This window comes from Brassica napus, chromosome A3 (genome assembly GCF_020379485.1).
Source record: "Brassica napus cultivar Da-Ae chromosome A3, Da-Ae, whole genome shotgun sequence".
NCBI classification, from domain to species: Eukaryota; Viridiplantae; Streptophyta; class Magnoliopsida; order Brassicales; family Brassicaceae; genus Brassica; species Brassica napus.
In genome coordinates, this window is record NC_063436.1 from 19,413,769 (window position 1) to 19,428,979 (window position 15,211).

General features: G+C 29.6%; 1 protein-coding gene and 1 long non-coding RNA gene across 2 annotated transcripts; one reads left to right on the forward strand and one right to left on the reverse strand.

The window, feature by feature from the left end:
* Positions 1-1,329: 1,329 nt before the first annotated feature.
* Positions 1,330-3,219, reverse strand: LOC106360630. The gene is made up of 5 exons (XR_001272793.3): positions 2,726-3,219; positions 2,173-2,660; positions 2,041-2,091; positions 1,908-1,945; positions 1,330-1,734 (listed from the first exon to the last, which is right to left on the reverse strand). It is a non-coding gene; the product is annotated as an uncharacterized LOC106360630 (long non-coding RNA).
* Positions 3,220-6,347: 3,128 nt separating this feature from the next.
* On the forward strand, positions 6,348-10,741 carry LOC106444179 (BAHD acyltransferase At3g29680-like). The gene is made up of 2 exons (XM_013885685.2): positions 6,348-6,401; positions 8,158-10,741. Exons 1-2 carry the CDS (start codon positions 6,348-6,350, stop codon positions 9,454-9,456), a joined length of 1,353 nt encoding a protein of 450 aa, XP_013741139.2. The 3' UTR covers positions 9,457-10,741.
* The last annotated feature ends 4,470 nt before the right edge of the window (positions 10,742-15,211 follow it).

The window sequence follows — 15,211 nt, forward strand, 5'->3', positions numbered from 1 at the left end:
CAAAAAAGAAAAGCCAATTTTTTAAATAAGCAAGTAGCAGAAAAAATATGATAATAATGGTTACTGTTTAATATTTATAAATAACATGTTAGGTTATCTATTATGTATTAGTATATTTGAAAAATATATTTATGTTTCTTTTTATGTTTCTTCAAACTCACATGAAAAGTTTTTAAAATAATGAATTACACAACTGTTTTACTTTTTTAACCACCAAACTTAGGCTAAACCAAAAAAAAAAATAGAGAACCATACTATTTGATGTATTGTTCGCTATAAAGATGATTTATGGATGATTTGATTTTATTGTTAATATATATGGTCCAAATGTTAAAAAGTGTGTATTTATTGTAATGAAAATTAGAAAATATCTTAAATTGTAATGAAAATTTGAAAATATAATTTTATTATCAATTAAAATAACATTAACTTTAATTATTTGTTTTATTATTCTTAATAAAACAAATTTACGAAAATGCTAATGGTACATTTGATTGTTTTTAATATTGGTTTTACTTGGCTGTGACAGTAAGTAATTGGGTTGTTAGTTATTTTTGTTATTTTTTTGTGAATATCATTTAATCACACATCAATGTTTATATTACCAGGGTTTATGACACGCCGAGTCTGGTTGCTATTGCTGGACTCACCTATAAAAGATTTAGCTCTTCCCTTCGATTTTTCTTTACCACAATTCCGAGTATTTTTGTTATGCTTTTAAAGTTTGCATGTGTGTGGAGTTTTGTAGATGATGGTTAGGAATATGAGGAAGCAAAAGGAAAGGGGATTTAGGCAGGGATTTCTATGGCTTTAGTGGCAAATTTAAGCTAGTGCAAGTTTATTTTAATATATATCATCTAGAAAGTTTAGGTTTAAATTTTTAGCTAAAAAAAAAGTTTCGGTTTAAATGAAAGGGATAGTGAAGAGGTAGTAACTTGAGAGATACGCTACAGTTGCAGATCCCACTTGATGGTGTAAATGGTCTAACCTGTGGTTTAACTACATTCGTTCTATATGCTTTTAGAGTCTGTGATTTAGGTTTGTATTTGCGAAAGACGTGGATGATGATGTTTTTTTGTCTTTAAGAATGATTTGGGTTAGGAGGGTAGCAACTTGAGAACAACGCTACAGATGTCGATCCCACCGATTCGGTGATAAGATGTCAGTGTAACATTGGAAATGTATTAAGCTTGTGTCTAGAGTATGAATGCCATTCTTTACTACGTATGTAGAACATTCATTGGACAGAGAAGAGATCATACATGAATTACATCGTTTTTTGTTCTTATTTACATGTAATATGTTTAATTTTATTATGACAATATGTGCTAGCATGTGAACCCAATCTTATTTATTTAATGAGATGTGATAAATTTGATAAATAAGCATTTGGTAGATAGTTTTGAAAACATATCAAAACCCAGTAAGTACTCAAAGGTTAAAGAAAAAAGAAAACAACATCGATGCATAAGCATTATTCTAAAAGTACTGCATCCAAGTAATTTATTATCTTCACCTAAGCCACTCGTGCCTTATTGGCCACCTTAGTAGTTGGTGTTGCTGGAGCCTTTTGGATGTGAGACCACTTGAAGATGTTCCCACAGTTGCTGATTTCATACGATCTTACCACTTACGTCCACCTTTTGTAGATGCGACCACTTGAAGATGTTCCCACAGTTAATGTTCTCCCCTGCATTAGTCTCTTTGTCGGAAAATGGCATTCAAGAAGACGTCCTGCAAAAAGAAAGAATTGATTTGTGTTCCAAGAAATATTAGGTTCGTCCTAATAATCATAAAACAGATAATAACAGGTAGAGCAAGACACTAATATAGTGATTCTAATTTTAGCAAGAAATACAATCTTTGGATCGTCCCGGAAGCTTTCCAGTTGTTGTGAAATGACACACCTTGTAAGTCAAACAGACTCGGAATCACAGATTCACCACTGCCAAGGGAAAAACATAATCTGAAATCATCAACGTCTTCTTAAAATAAAAAGTCTCATCATTTATGAAAATATTGAGGTAGAGAGTAACTTACCCAGTTTGATAGTTGCCATGACACGTTCTTTTCCCTGGAGAACGTCAATAACTGTACTTTTCACAGCTGTTAGCTCACCAATAACGTCTGCGAGATGAGGAAAGCTTAATAACAGCTAATAAGAGGATGTACCTAGAAGATGCGTGTCCGTACTGGCTAGTCCAAGAAGCAAATCGTGATCCCGAAAAACCGAATCGGGATTGGAGAACTGGTTTGGTTAACGCATGGAAAGTTGGTTGAATAACATAAACCGAATGGATAGTGGAGAATCGGATAGCCTGTAGTTCTTATTGCACCAAGTCATATCAAATCTGCTGAATGTGAACATTGAACCAGCCTTGAAGTGGTGTCGGAAAGTGGCGAGACGGTTAACATTAACGGTGGCAGGCAGGAGCGTTGACTGAAACAAATGTGAAGAAGAACGCATAACCAACAAACCGTGCTAAAAAACAAATTCAAAAAAGATTCAACAAAGATCTGAATATAAAAGTTACATACTTTATGAATATGAAAGTATGAACAGTTTTAAAATACAATGATCATGAGTTTAAGAATGGTAAAACCTTTGAATCAAGGAGGAGCATATCCATTCCATCCTCATCAACTCGCAAACCATTACACTGCAATTTTTTTTTTATTATTATCACGAACTGTGAGGATGATGCTCAAGGTATGAAGGGCTTACCGTTTTATAGGAAGAGAAACACCGACTATAGGATGGATAAGCAGCATTGAATGATAAATCGTTGATGTACGTCAATGGAATTAAGAGGCTTCTTAAAGGCGATGAATGAAGACATCTTGTAACATCTCAGAAGATAGGAATCATAGACGATTCGACTCCATCGAAACTTGACACCAAAGTTTCTTCGTTACGTTTCGTATCACTCGATCGAAATGCTGAAATTCCATTGTTGACACAGGGAATCTTCAGACTGAAGAAGACGACAACCCTAATTTTCTATATCAATTCACTCTCAATCTATAGGGCTCCGATATAAAACTAAATAACAAATGAATAGCCCAATAAAGCCCATACAGAATGAAAATTATAAAGAATCAATACTCATTAAGGTTTCAGCCCAATTTAATATTTGCAAACCCACATAATACATATGCGTAGAAAATTCCATCAGAAACACGGATGAGTTCTCGTTCAGTAGTGACACGTGTCGACTCATCAGAACTTGAATTTCTGACCTGTCTGCCTATGTGGCTTCACCAGGAGAGAATCAACTTTTCTTTATATAAATAGATTCTTTTAAGTTGGGGTTATAGATCAATGTTTTCCAATCTATGCTCATAATAAAGTCCTATTTAAAATGGTAAAAACAATTGTATTCGTCAAATCAAGCATCATGTGAGAAAATGCATATCAAACATATTAATAGTTTATAATAGTTTTAAATAGTAAAACAGTTCAAACAAAACATAATATATATTTAAATAAATTACAATTAAAAATATTTTTTTATAAAATTTATAAATTATTTTTAAGACGAATACATGTGAATGCGAAAAAATTTCGAGACGTTTTTTTATACAAGATTTCCGAAAAAATCTTCTTAGAAAAGACTTCACTAACCACAGAGAAAACTTCACAGAATTATATTAGTAAAAGTGCTTATAGGTTTTTTGTTTGGTAATAAGAGGTGATTGTAATTTTACTAATATTTTAAGTTAGTTTTGCATTTGATTCAATTTGAGATATACTTTTGCATTTAAAATCAAGTTTTGAATCATTTTTAGAAAATTTCAAAAATTAAAATACATAAATATCTATAAATATTACACTAAAACTATGTACTACCATTTTAAAATCAAAAATATGAAAATCGTTAGCGATTAATAAAATACATCTATTTTTCATTAGTATAATTATGTTCACTGTAATACTATATTTACATAATAAATACTATAATTAAAACAAACACATTATAAAATATAACAATTTAAATAAATGTAACATTTTACATGTGTTTGTAAATGCTTTGCTGTCAAAAATAAAAAATAAAAAATAAAAAATAAATGTAAAAATTATATGAGACATGAATAAAAAGAGAGATAAATAGTATTGTTTTGTTAGTAAAATAAAATGAAGATATGGTATTTATAGAAGAAGATTAAATATAATTTAGAATTAATTATTTGTAACGAATTAACTATTTATAACAAAATTATTTAAAGGCTAAGAAAATAAGAAAATGGATAAACAACACCAAACGTATAGTGGGTGAAATCTACATCTAATTTATATTCTTATAAAAAATCACAAAAAAAATATCTTAAATTGCATACGGATCTCTTGCTAAACTCATTTTAAAAGAGATAAAGCTAATGTGTTTTAAATCTAACTAGAGTTTAACCCACACATCGTGCGGGTATATTTTCATTTTATATCTTAGTGTAATGTATTTTATAACTCTTTAATTTTATTTTTTTAGGTTTTTTATTATTTTATTAATATAAGGTTTTTTTTATTTATTTTACCTTTTTTATTACGTTTTCGAATTTTCATGATTTGAATAATCAAATAAAAAATATTCTTCAACAAATGATTTTTGAAAATATATAGCTGTAGAAATAAAATTTTAACATATGTTAATAACTTCATTTGTATAAAAAATATGACATGATTAACAAATTTGAACCCGTTTTAGTGGTAGATGATAATTTATTTAAATGAAAGCATTATATTACTTAATTACGAAATTAATTAATGCAATATTTAATAAAAATTATTTAAAAATTTAGTAGAATTTTGTTAGATTTTTTTCAACAGATTTTGTTATAACTGAAAATAAAATTCAAATATATAGTTAAAATTAATTTATTATTAATATTCATATTAATTATTATGTCATATTATGTGATTAATGAAATGGTCTTAGTAGACTTCTAAATAATAGATAAAAATGATACTTTTCTTTTAATAGAGAAGATTCTTTTGCATGTGTCTTTCTCCTGTTGTCCCATTCAAAGTATAAAGCTAACTTTCCTCTCCTGTCATTATTTGATTATTTGTTAATAGTATATTTTTCATTTGGGATGATATAATTTATTGCAAGAGTCCAAGAATGGGTCAAGGATGAGACATGGTTTTTGTACATAATTAGGGATCATCCGAAAGTATATGATATGATTCCGGCTTAACATGGATTGAGTAGCGTACAAGGAACTTGGTTCAATTAAGTTAGAATTTTTAATTTGAAAAACTGAAAATATTTGAAAGCCAGTTTAAAAAGGCTGAAAATATTTTCATTTTGCAGTACTTTCTAAATCTTCCAAGATATTTAGTTTTAAATATGACTCATAATGGCCGATTTTTGTGCAGGTTATAATCCATCTATTATTTTTTTTAGGAAATCAGACATATCGATTTTTTAAAAATGCATATAGTATTTCAACACTTTTGTAACTACAAAAAAATACCAAACAAAACCACGAAGTCTGCGCAGTTCCCATCAACAACAATAACTAACATAAATTCCAAAAATTAGTAAATCTGTATATGTATTTTTTTCAGGCCCAAGAATCACTTTTATGAAGCTTTTGATTTCCCATGTTCGATTGTCATTTAATTTGATACTTAACAGCTATGCACGGTGCACCTACCAGAAAATCCTTCTAATTTCGCCCTTGCAATCTAAAGCTATCGTTTTTACTTTTTTTGTAATGTTTTGCCTAAATATTTTAGTATTCAAATTCTAGATGGCAAAAAAATAAATAATAAAATAATATAAACAGAGTTTTATTTCGTAGTGCCGGTCAGGGTTTTTTCTGGGGATGGGCATGTTTTTTGTCATTTTTTGAAAATATATTTTTTTTTTTGTAACTTAAATTTTTTGAAAATATTGCCGGCGTATATTTATAGAAAACTATTTTGTATGATATTTTGATAAATTTGTTTATGATGTATTTATATAAAAAAATAGTTAACATATGTATAATTTTTTTTCTTTAAGTTCGGATTTTAATTTCTTTCAAATAAACATAAAAATAAAAATTTATAATTGCCCTCTCTTAAAATCATGGTCCAGGCTGTCTCGCCCGGTTAATGCATCTACAGAAGCATTTTAGACGTGCTGATACGTGTTTCAAAAAAAAAAAAAAGACCTGCCAATACGTTGCTTCCGTTGATTAAAAATATTCGGTTTCATAATTGGTGAATAAGGAAAAATTGAGACCTAGCTAGGTGCTCCACATACCCAGTCTCATGGGATATATAAATAGTGAGAGAGAGTCATACCCAGTCTCGTAGGATATATAAATAGTGAGAGAGAGTCCAAGTGAGATTACTACGTAAAATGATGGCGTTAAAGGTGATCAAGATCTCCCCAGTTAGTCCTGCGATCCCCTCTGTGGATCAAGTCATCCTTCCACATAATCCTTAGCAAATACCAATACAATAATAATATAAAACCTAAATAACTTAAGGAGCAGTCCCTAATTAAGGATTAAAATGAATGAATCCTTCTTGACGTGGCCTTCTTCGTTTTAGTGTTTTCTGTAGTCTCTCTTTCTGTGGTCTCTTTTTCTCCGTCAATTGAATTTTTTTGTGTTGAGATTGTGTGTTGATTTTCTTAATAAATCCATCTCCTTTGTTTCAAGAGAAATTGTGTTGTTGATGGTGCTCGATTGCTGCTTCGTACTCTTCCAAATCCGCCCAGCCAAGACCGCGAAGGTTCGTTCGGTGATTCCGATCACAAAGTTTTGATCTTTAAATTTGATCTTTTCTCTAAGCTCTGGTTTTTGATTCAGGAAATCGAAGAATGATTTCAGAACAGCTATGTTTGAGAGGAAGAAGTCTCCTAATCGACTTGTTGTCGACGAAGCCATCAAAAGAATCTGAGTTTGTGTATCCTCCTTTCGATTTCCATTTTTTGTTACTGCTGTGTCGATTTTGTTTCACATATGACATCGGAGAATGGCGTTGTTCTGGTTCAAACTTGTTAATGAAGTAGATAGATGCATTGAAGCTTCACTTAAAATTGAGATGAGAAATTGTGTGATTTGATAGATAGATGCATGTGTATGATGAATTTGAATGTTCTGGCATGCTCACAAGGATCTCACATGCTCTGAAATTTAGTGTTCATCTGAAGTTTGAATCTCTCAGAATGAGAATGTACGTTTTGTTTGCTGGAGTGTTAATGTTAAGGATCGCTCATTCTAATGCTATACATGTTCTTATTTTTTGGTAGAAATATTTAATATACATGTTGCAGAAGTTATACAAGCTGGTTTGGTCTACATGTCTTGACAGGAAAACAAGAAGAAGACAAGAAGAAACAGAATTTTTGCATGTGAAAAAGAAGAAGACAAGAAGAAACAAAAGCGGTGCATCTCCTCCTGATTGTTTCGTTTGATGATATGCAGAGAGCCATGCTTACTTTCTCTTCAATTGCTTTGGATAGAATGCTAGAGCCAGGTGCTAGGAGTTAGACGATTTGGATTTATCTGTACTGTTTTTTTCTTTCAGGCCTTTGAAACTATACAAAAGATACTGAGCATGAGCAAAAACAAGAGGGTTGATGTTGTTTTACTGGACCGTATAATGACATAGTTAGAAAATAGGAATTCATCATCTTTATCGGTTGAAACTGAAGCTTTTTCCTGATGAATCAACGGAAACAAAACCGTATGCTGAAACACAGCGGCACTTGGAGTTGCTTGGAAAAATTATTCAGCAGGTTAGCAAAACATATCAATAACTAGTATGTATCTCTGTTTTGTGAGTCTCATTGTCTGAGTTTGTATGCTTGTGATAATCTCTTTTTATAGATTGTCCGAACAGAAAGTACATCTAAAATCTGGGGATTATATGCGAGATGGAGTAGAATCAAAGGAAATCTTATGGTATGCAGCGAGGCACTGTTTATGATCGTCAAGTTGGATACTTTAGTTTTGATGGGAAAATTGGTAACGCTCATTCATAACAGCAAAAAGATTGAGAAATCTTCCATACACATTTGATCATACACATTTGATCATATTACATGTTTTAAATTTTTTTTTTATTCTTAAGGACTCCAAATTGGAGAACACCATTGGACATTCTATTTTGATTAGAGTTCTTAACTATTCTAAAAAAAAAAATAGTTTAATAATCATAAGGACTCCAATGGTGGTAACACCATTGGAGATGCTCTAAGAGTCACTGAGTCATTTTTAGTGTGGCTAAAAATTAATACCACTAACCGAGTTATCTTTTACAAACTCACTGAGTCATCTCGCGACTTGTTCTACACCGTAACCCTCCCAAAACTCGAGCGATCCCTTTCCCTCACCCTATCGCACTTTCTCCCTCTCTCCGGTCAGCTCAAGCGGGACCCACAAGATCCTAAGCCTTACATCATCATCTCGCCACAAGACACCGTCACTCTCACAGTGGCCGAGATCGACGCAGATTTCTCTCACCTCTCCGGCAAAGGGCTCCGTCACCAGACCGAGTTACGCGCTCTAGTCCCCGAGTTACACGTTTCCTCTGATTCGGCTTCTATTCTATCTCTGCAAATCACGTTGTTTCCGAACGAGGGCGTTTGCATGGGGATCACGTCGAACCATGCAGCCTTGGACGGCAAAACCGCGGTTAAGTTTCTCAAATCGTGGGCCCACGTCTTCAAACACGGAGCAATGCCTCAAGATTTTCATTTACCTATGGTTTTAGATCGTACGGTCGTCAACGTTCCAGCTGAACTCGAATCCAAGATCTTCCAGCTCCCGCAGGACAAAGCATACGTAAGGTCCCTAAAGCTTCCTTCGACCAGAGAGATCGAAGATCTTGTCAGGATCACGCTCGGGCTGAGTCAGGAGAACGTGAACAAACTTAGAGAGCGAGCAAAAACCGAGTCAACTCGCTCCGATCTTCTTCACCTGTCGACTTTCGTGCTAACGTACGCCTATGTATTAACCTGTGTGGTTAAGGCACGTGGAGGCGACGCAGACCGACCAGTTCCGTTCATGTACGTTGCTGATTTTAGAGACCGGTTAGACCCGCCTGTTCCTGTCAGCTACTTCGGGAACTGCGTGATGCCTATCAATATCGCTGGATACAAAGCAAAGACGTTTTTGGGAGAAGATGGATTCGTCAATGGTGTCCACATTCTCAGCGACTCCATTAGATATTTGAGCTCAAGAGGGGTTGAGTCGATATGGGAGTTGTACGAGAAAGGAATAAAAACTTTTGATCCAAGTGTAGAGAAGCTGTCCGTTGGTGGGTCTAACAGGTTTGGGATATATGGGTCAGATTTTGGGTGGGGAAGACCCGTTAATACTGAGCTCGTATCTCTCAGTCGAAACATTCTCTTCACTATGTCTGAGAGGAGGGATGATACTAGTGGTGTGGAGATTGGCATTTGTTTGAAGAAATGTGAGATGGATGCTTTTATTCCTTTGTTTCAAAATGGATTGTAAAACTAAGATAATATAGTTGTTGGTTTACAAGATCTTTTACAAATAAACTCTAGTTCGAGATTTACAAGCAAGAATATATATATGTCGTCAAAAAAAAAAAATTTAGATCATCGAAAACGAGCTTTTTGAAAAACAAATAAAACCCTAGAAATAAAAGTTGAAGAGCTCATAGCAATTTATGCCTGGTGTCCAATTGTGGATAGATCTTCTTGGAATGATTTATTCTTTTTAGCTTATTTCCATCTGTAAGTCGACGGCTACATATTTTTCCTTTACTACATCTACAATATATTTCTTACTTTTTTTTAAGTGTGTTTCTCTCAAATGTACATTTCTCTCATTCCCTATTTTTTTATTCTAATGAACACTGTTCAAATATTAAAATATACCCTAATTTTATATGCATTTTCGTATTTTAGTGCAAGAATATTTATGCTCTATTTAGCTGGGCTCTAAAATGTAAAGAAATTGTGTGAAAAACTTGGACCATGTGCATTTTCACCTTAGGCACATGCTTAAAACAGATACTAATTTCCATATTCGAAAACGCAGCTGAGGTGTCTGATTAAACAACGGGAAAGCGCTGTCCGGTGAGCAATCGTACCAATTTTGACATTGCCGGCCAACTACTCAAAAATTCAAACATAGTCTTTTTTTAATTGATTGTTTGAATTTAGGTATTCCAGTGTAAATCTAAACTAAGAAAAACTATCTACTAATAATAGCAATCCCAATTAATTCCAAAAGTTGTGAATCCAGTTATATGTTGAAAGGTTGTGTCTTTTGTAAAATATATCAAAAAGAGTTGTGTCATTTCAAAAAAGTTCAATGTTGCAAAGTTGTGTCTTTTCTAAAAATTCATATAAGTATCTTTAAAAAAATAAAAAGTTGTGACTATTCCTATAAGTATTTTTTTTTAAATAACTACCTTTAAATTGAAGAGTTGTGACTATTTAAATTGAAGAGTTGTGACTATTTAAATTGAAGAGTTGTGATTATTCAAATTGAAGAGTTGTGACTATTTAAATTGAAGAGTTGTGACTATTCAAATTAAAGAGTTGTGACTATTCAAATAGACTTTTGAAAATCTTTAAATAGTTTTTATTCAAGCCTTTCTCAAAGTAAAATTTTCACTAATCTGATAAAATGGTGTAGAAAAATAATTATGTGCAATTACCTGATTACAAAGTTTTAGAAAATATTCAAATTAATAAAACGTTGTCAACAAAAAATAATATGAAGAGTTTTACGTGTTTGAATAGCCAAAAATTTACAATGAAACAATGAAATTATTAGTCTTAGTCTTGCAAGTTATGTCTTCTTATGTCATTTAATTTTATTTTCTCTCAAGTATATATTTCCCGCAAATATATGTGTCAAGTGAGTCAGTTCATGCACACTGTTCCCATACTAATGTTTAATGTTTTGTTGCCTGCCAACAGAGTCGTGCACAACGTGTAATGGAAAAGGCCACCGCCTTAGGCCCCCAGTTTATAAAGTAAATTTTAGGGCCCCAATTTTTGATTTTTGTTTAATTAGTTAAACTTTTGTATATAAATCTCTTTTCTTAGATACAAATCTAGTGTAATTTGTTACAGATTTGTTTGTGTTTATTACAAGTGCGTGTGTTTCTTACAAGTATTTCTGCTGGTTACGTTAATCTATTACATGCATGCTATTGATTTTTTTTGAAAAACTCATTTGGTCATAGTTCTGATATTTTATTGAAAAATCTACTTTCACATTTAATCAGATCTTCATATCAATATATCATTAGGTAATTAAAAATGATCATGGATAATATTAAATCTTAAAATATTTAGTGGATTATTTGTTTGTACCTTCAAATATTATGTACAGTTTTATAGTTCAATAAACATTAAACATATAGTTTTATATAGTTAATTTTTAAAAGTTGATTAAGGAAATATTTACGAATCTTGCCTTGAGCCCCCGAATAGCTAGGCACGGCACTGCCTGCCAAATAAACGATTATGCATGGCCATGGCCATCGGATGGTGGTTTGTAAAAAAATAGTTGAGGTGTCTTTCTATAATAAAAGTGTTTTTTAACTAATGTGTCTATTTAAATTATATTGTAAAAATGTCTTTTCCTTTTAATATAACTACCTATAAATTGAAAATATATGACTATTAAATAAATATTTGAATATTTTTTTTAAATAGTTAAGGTATCCTTCTATAATATTTTTTATTGAACTAATGTGTCTATTCAAAATATATTGTAAAAATATTGTTTTAAAATAATTACTTATAAATTGAAAATATATGACTATTCATAGAGATCTTTGTGAATCTATAAATAGCCCTTGTCATGTGTTTCTCAAAGTAAAATTTTAACTAATCTAATGAAATGATAAGAAAAAAGATTTGTGAAATTATGTGATTATGAATTTTTAGAAGATATTCAAATAAAACGTTGTCACCAAAAATACTATGAGAGGTTATTCGTGTTTGGATAACCAAAAATCCTAAACTAAACAAATATATTAGTATGTTTTTTCGTATTGTGATATGTACTTTTTATAAACACATGATTCAATTCCAATTTTTTATACACGACTTTCAATCATGTCACTCTGGACGGTTAATATTGATAATATATAGAAAAACATCAATGACAATGATCTGGAAGCCAATGCTGTAATGTCTTTTCTAAATGAAAATCATGTTGGTAAAAAAAATATTTTTACAATAAGAATAAATTCATATGACTTCAGGGCTATTTTCGCTGGTATTATGATCGTTGAACCCCCTAAAAAAAAGAAATTGCTACCAACGATGTAATTGACAAATATTTTCAGCACTTAGATTACTGTTAAATTATTTTATATTTCTCTATACAATTTACAATATATATATATATATATATAGGATATTAATAGGAGTGATAGCCATAATACAAAAGAAATAAACAAAGAAAACTATTTTAGTAAAATCTGAAAAACAAAAAGATAACAAAAGTGGTGAACGGCCAACAAGAAAATTATACATGTGATGATTTTACACATTTCTTCCTTGTAATGTTAACGATATATTAAAAGCAACATCACACCCTCTTTTGATTTTTTTTTTTTCACAACACCATATTTATGTCACTTCACTTTATATATTTTTGGGATTCTAATATGTTTACCATTGACGTGTTAATGTTTAGCAGTTGTGGAAGTTATATATTTACACTGATTAACGTGTTACTAAACCTTACATGCGAAAGCCCTGTTTAGCGTAACATCGAAAGAGCGAAAGATCATGCGTTCCGTTGATCATATGTGTCTATCAAAATTGTGTTTTATTCTCTGTTTTTTTAACTGTTTGAAATGAATGGATACCTTTTAAAGGGACATGTCTTTTCACCAATTATTATTAATTTACTAACTGTTTCATTCATCTATAAATATAACTATCACTATGTTTTAAAATCAACTTTCCTTTGATCAAGCTACAAATAAAAACATGTGCAAAAGGGTCTGCAACGAGATAGACAAAATGGATTTCAATCCTTGTCATTTTTCCTCAAATTTTTATACTTCCTTTTAAAAAGCAAAAAGATAAATTAAATATAAAAATAACATGCTGTTGGTATTTCAGTTTGAAAAGTAACAAAGTATCCAAATGATTTGTCCTTTTTCGTTAGGGTATATATATTTATATGTTTTTTCAAGTTTTTGATATTAAGTTTTGTTGGAATAATAACAATCTCCAATTAGTGTTGAAATGTTGTTTTTATCATGAAAAAAACTGAAATGTATTAGTCTTAATAGTTGTTTCTTTTCATTATTAAAACGTTGTGTTCTTTTATAAAAAAATTAAACTCTATTAATCATAAGAGTTATATCTTTTCACTATAAAAAATAAAATATTTTTAAAAGTAGTTAAAATATCCCAATAAATGTCTTTCTACAATTATTAGTTTATGAGTTGTGTCTTCTTATTACAAAAGATATATTAGTGATAAATATTAAATGTTGTGTCTTTTCATTAAAAACAGAAATATATTAATTTTAAGAATTGTGCTTTTCGTTATATAAGAATTTTGTATTTTTATTTTAAACCACTAATTATATTTATTCCTTCCAAATGGTGTCCTCTCATATCGATTAAAGTTTCATCAATCAAATTACCAGATTTGTTGATTTTAATCTAATCGATGTGGTTTGCTCTTGATAAAAAATAAAATAAAATCAATTGGTTTAAAATGTAGTTAAAATATCCCAATAAATTTCATTCTACAAGTATCAATTTTAAGTTATGTCTTCTCATTGTAAAAGATAAATTAATAACAGAATTCCAATTATTTTTTAAAGTTGTGTCATTTCATTAAAAAAACTGAAATGTATTAGTTTAAAAAGCTGTATTTTTCATTATATAATTTTTTTGTCTTTTCATAAAAAATTGAACTATATTAGTTTTAAGAGTTGTATCTTTTCATTATAAAATAAATAAATTAGTGTAAAGGTAGTTACAATATTCCAATAAGTGTATTTCTATAATTATTTGTTTTAAAATTGTGTTTTCTCATTATAAAAGACAAATTAATATTGGGAATCCCTATTAATGCTAAAATTATGTATTTTCATAAAAAAAATCAAATGTATCTGTTTTAATAGTTATGTATTTTTATCATAAAAAACTGTGTATTTTCAGAAAAATAACTTTTTAGTTTTAAAAATTGTATCCTTTCATTATAAAAAATAAATTATTTTAAAAGTAGTTAAAATCTCAATAAGTGTCTTTCTGTAATTATTAGTTTAAAGAGTTGTATATTCTCATTATAAAAGATAAATTAATAATAGAAATCTAATTCATGTTAAAAGGTGTGTCTTTTCATAAGAAGCTAAAATGTATTAGTTTTAAAACTTGTGTATTTCTTTATATAAAAATTGTATCTTTTCATAAACAACTGAACTCTATTAATCTTAAGAGTTGTATCTCTTCACTATAAAAATAAATTAGTTTAAAAAGTACTTACAATATTCCAATAAGTGTCTTCTCAGTTATTAGTTTATATATATATATATAATGTGTATTTTAATTTAAGAGTTGCATTGGTTTAAAAGAAGTCGTTAAAATATCTAATGATGTAGCTTTCCATCTTAAAATTGTCAAAATGTCTAAGAATATCTATTTTTATAATAACATATATTTTCATCTTAAAATGCAATATTTTTAAGCAAGGAAACATTGGGTGCCCAAAGACCCATTTTTCATAGATAAAAATACACTAAAAGAAAATTATGGAAATATTTTATTAGCGTACTCAATATAATTTAACTCTAGATTGGTCTCATCTACTATATATTATGTGTGATATTTCAATAAACAATTTCATAATTTTTGAAAAGTTTGTTGTACACTATATTCATTATACTAAAATAAATCTTAATATTATATTTTTAATTATATAAATTAAAAAATTATTTGATTAATATTTAATTATATAATCTATGTTTTAAATTTTTACTAAAATACTTTTTCAGATAACAATACAATATATATATATATAGAAATTATCTTTTTAATTATATTTTTAGATTTTGCATAATTCAATATTCTATTTTTAATTATATAATTAAAATTTTTATTTGATTTTTATTTAGTTATATAATTCATGTTTTTAAATTTTTACTTTTTCAGATAACAATGCAATATATACAGAAATTATCTCTTTTTAAAATTATATTTCAGATTTTGGATAATTCTTAGTATTATTAATTTTAGTCAATTATCTAATC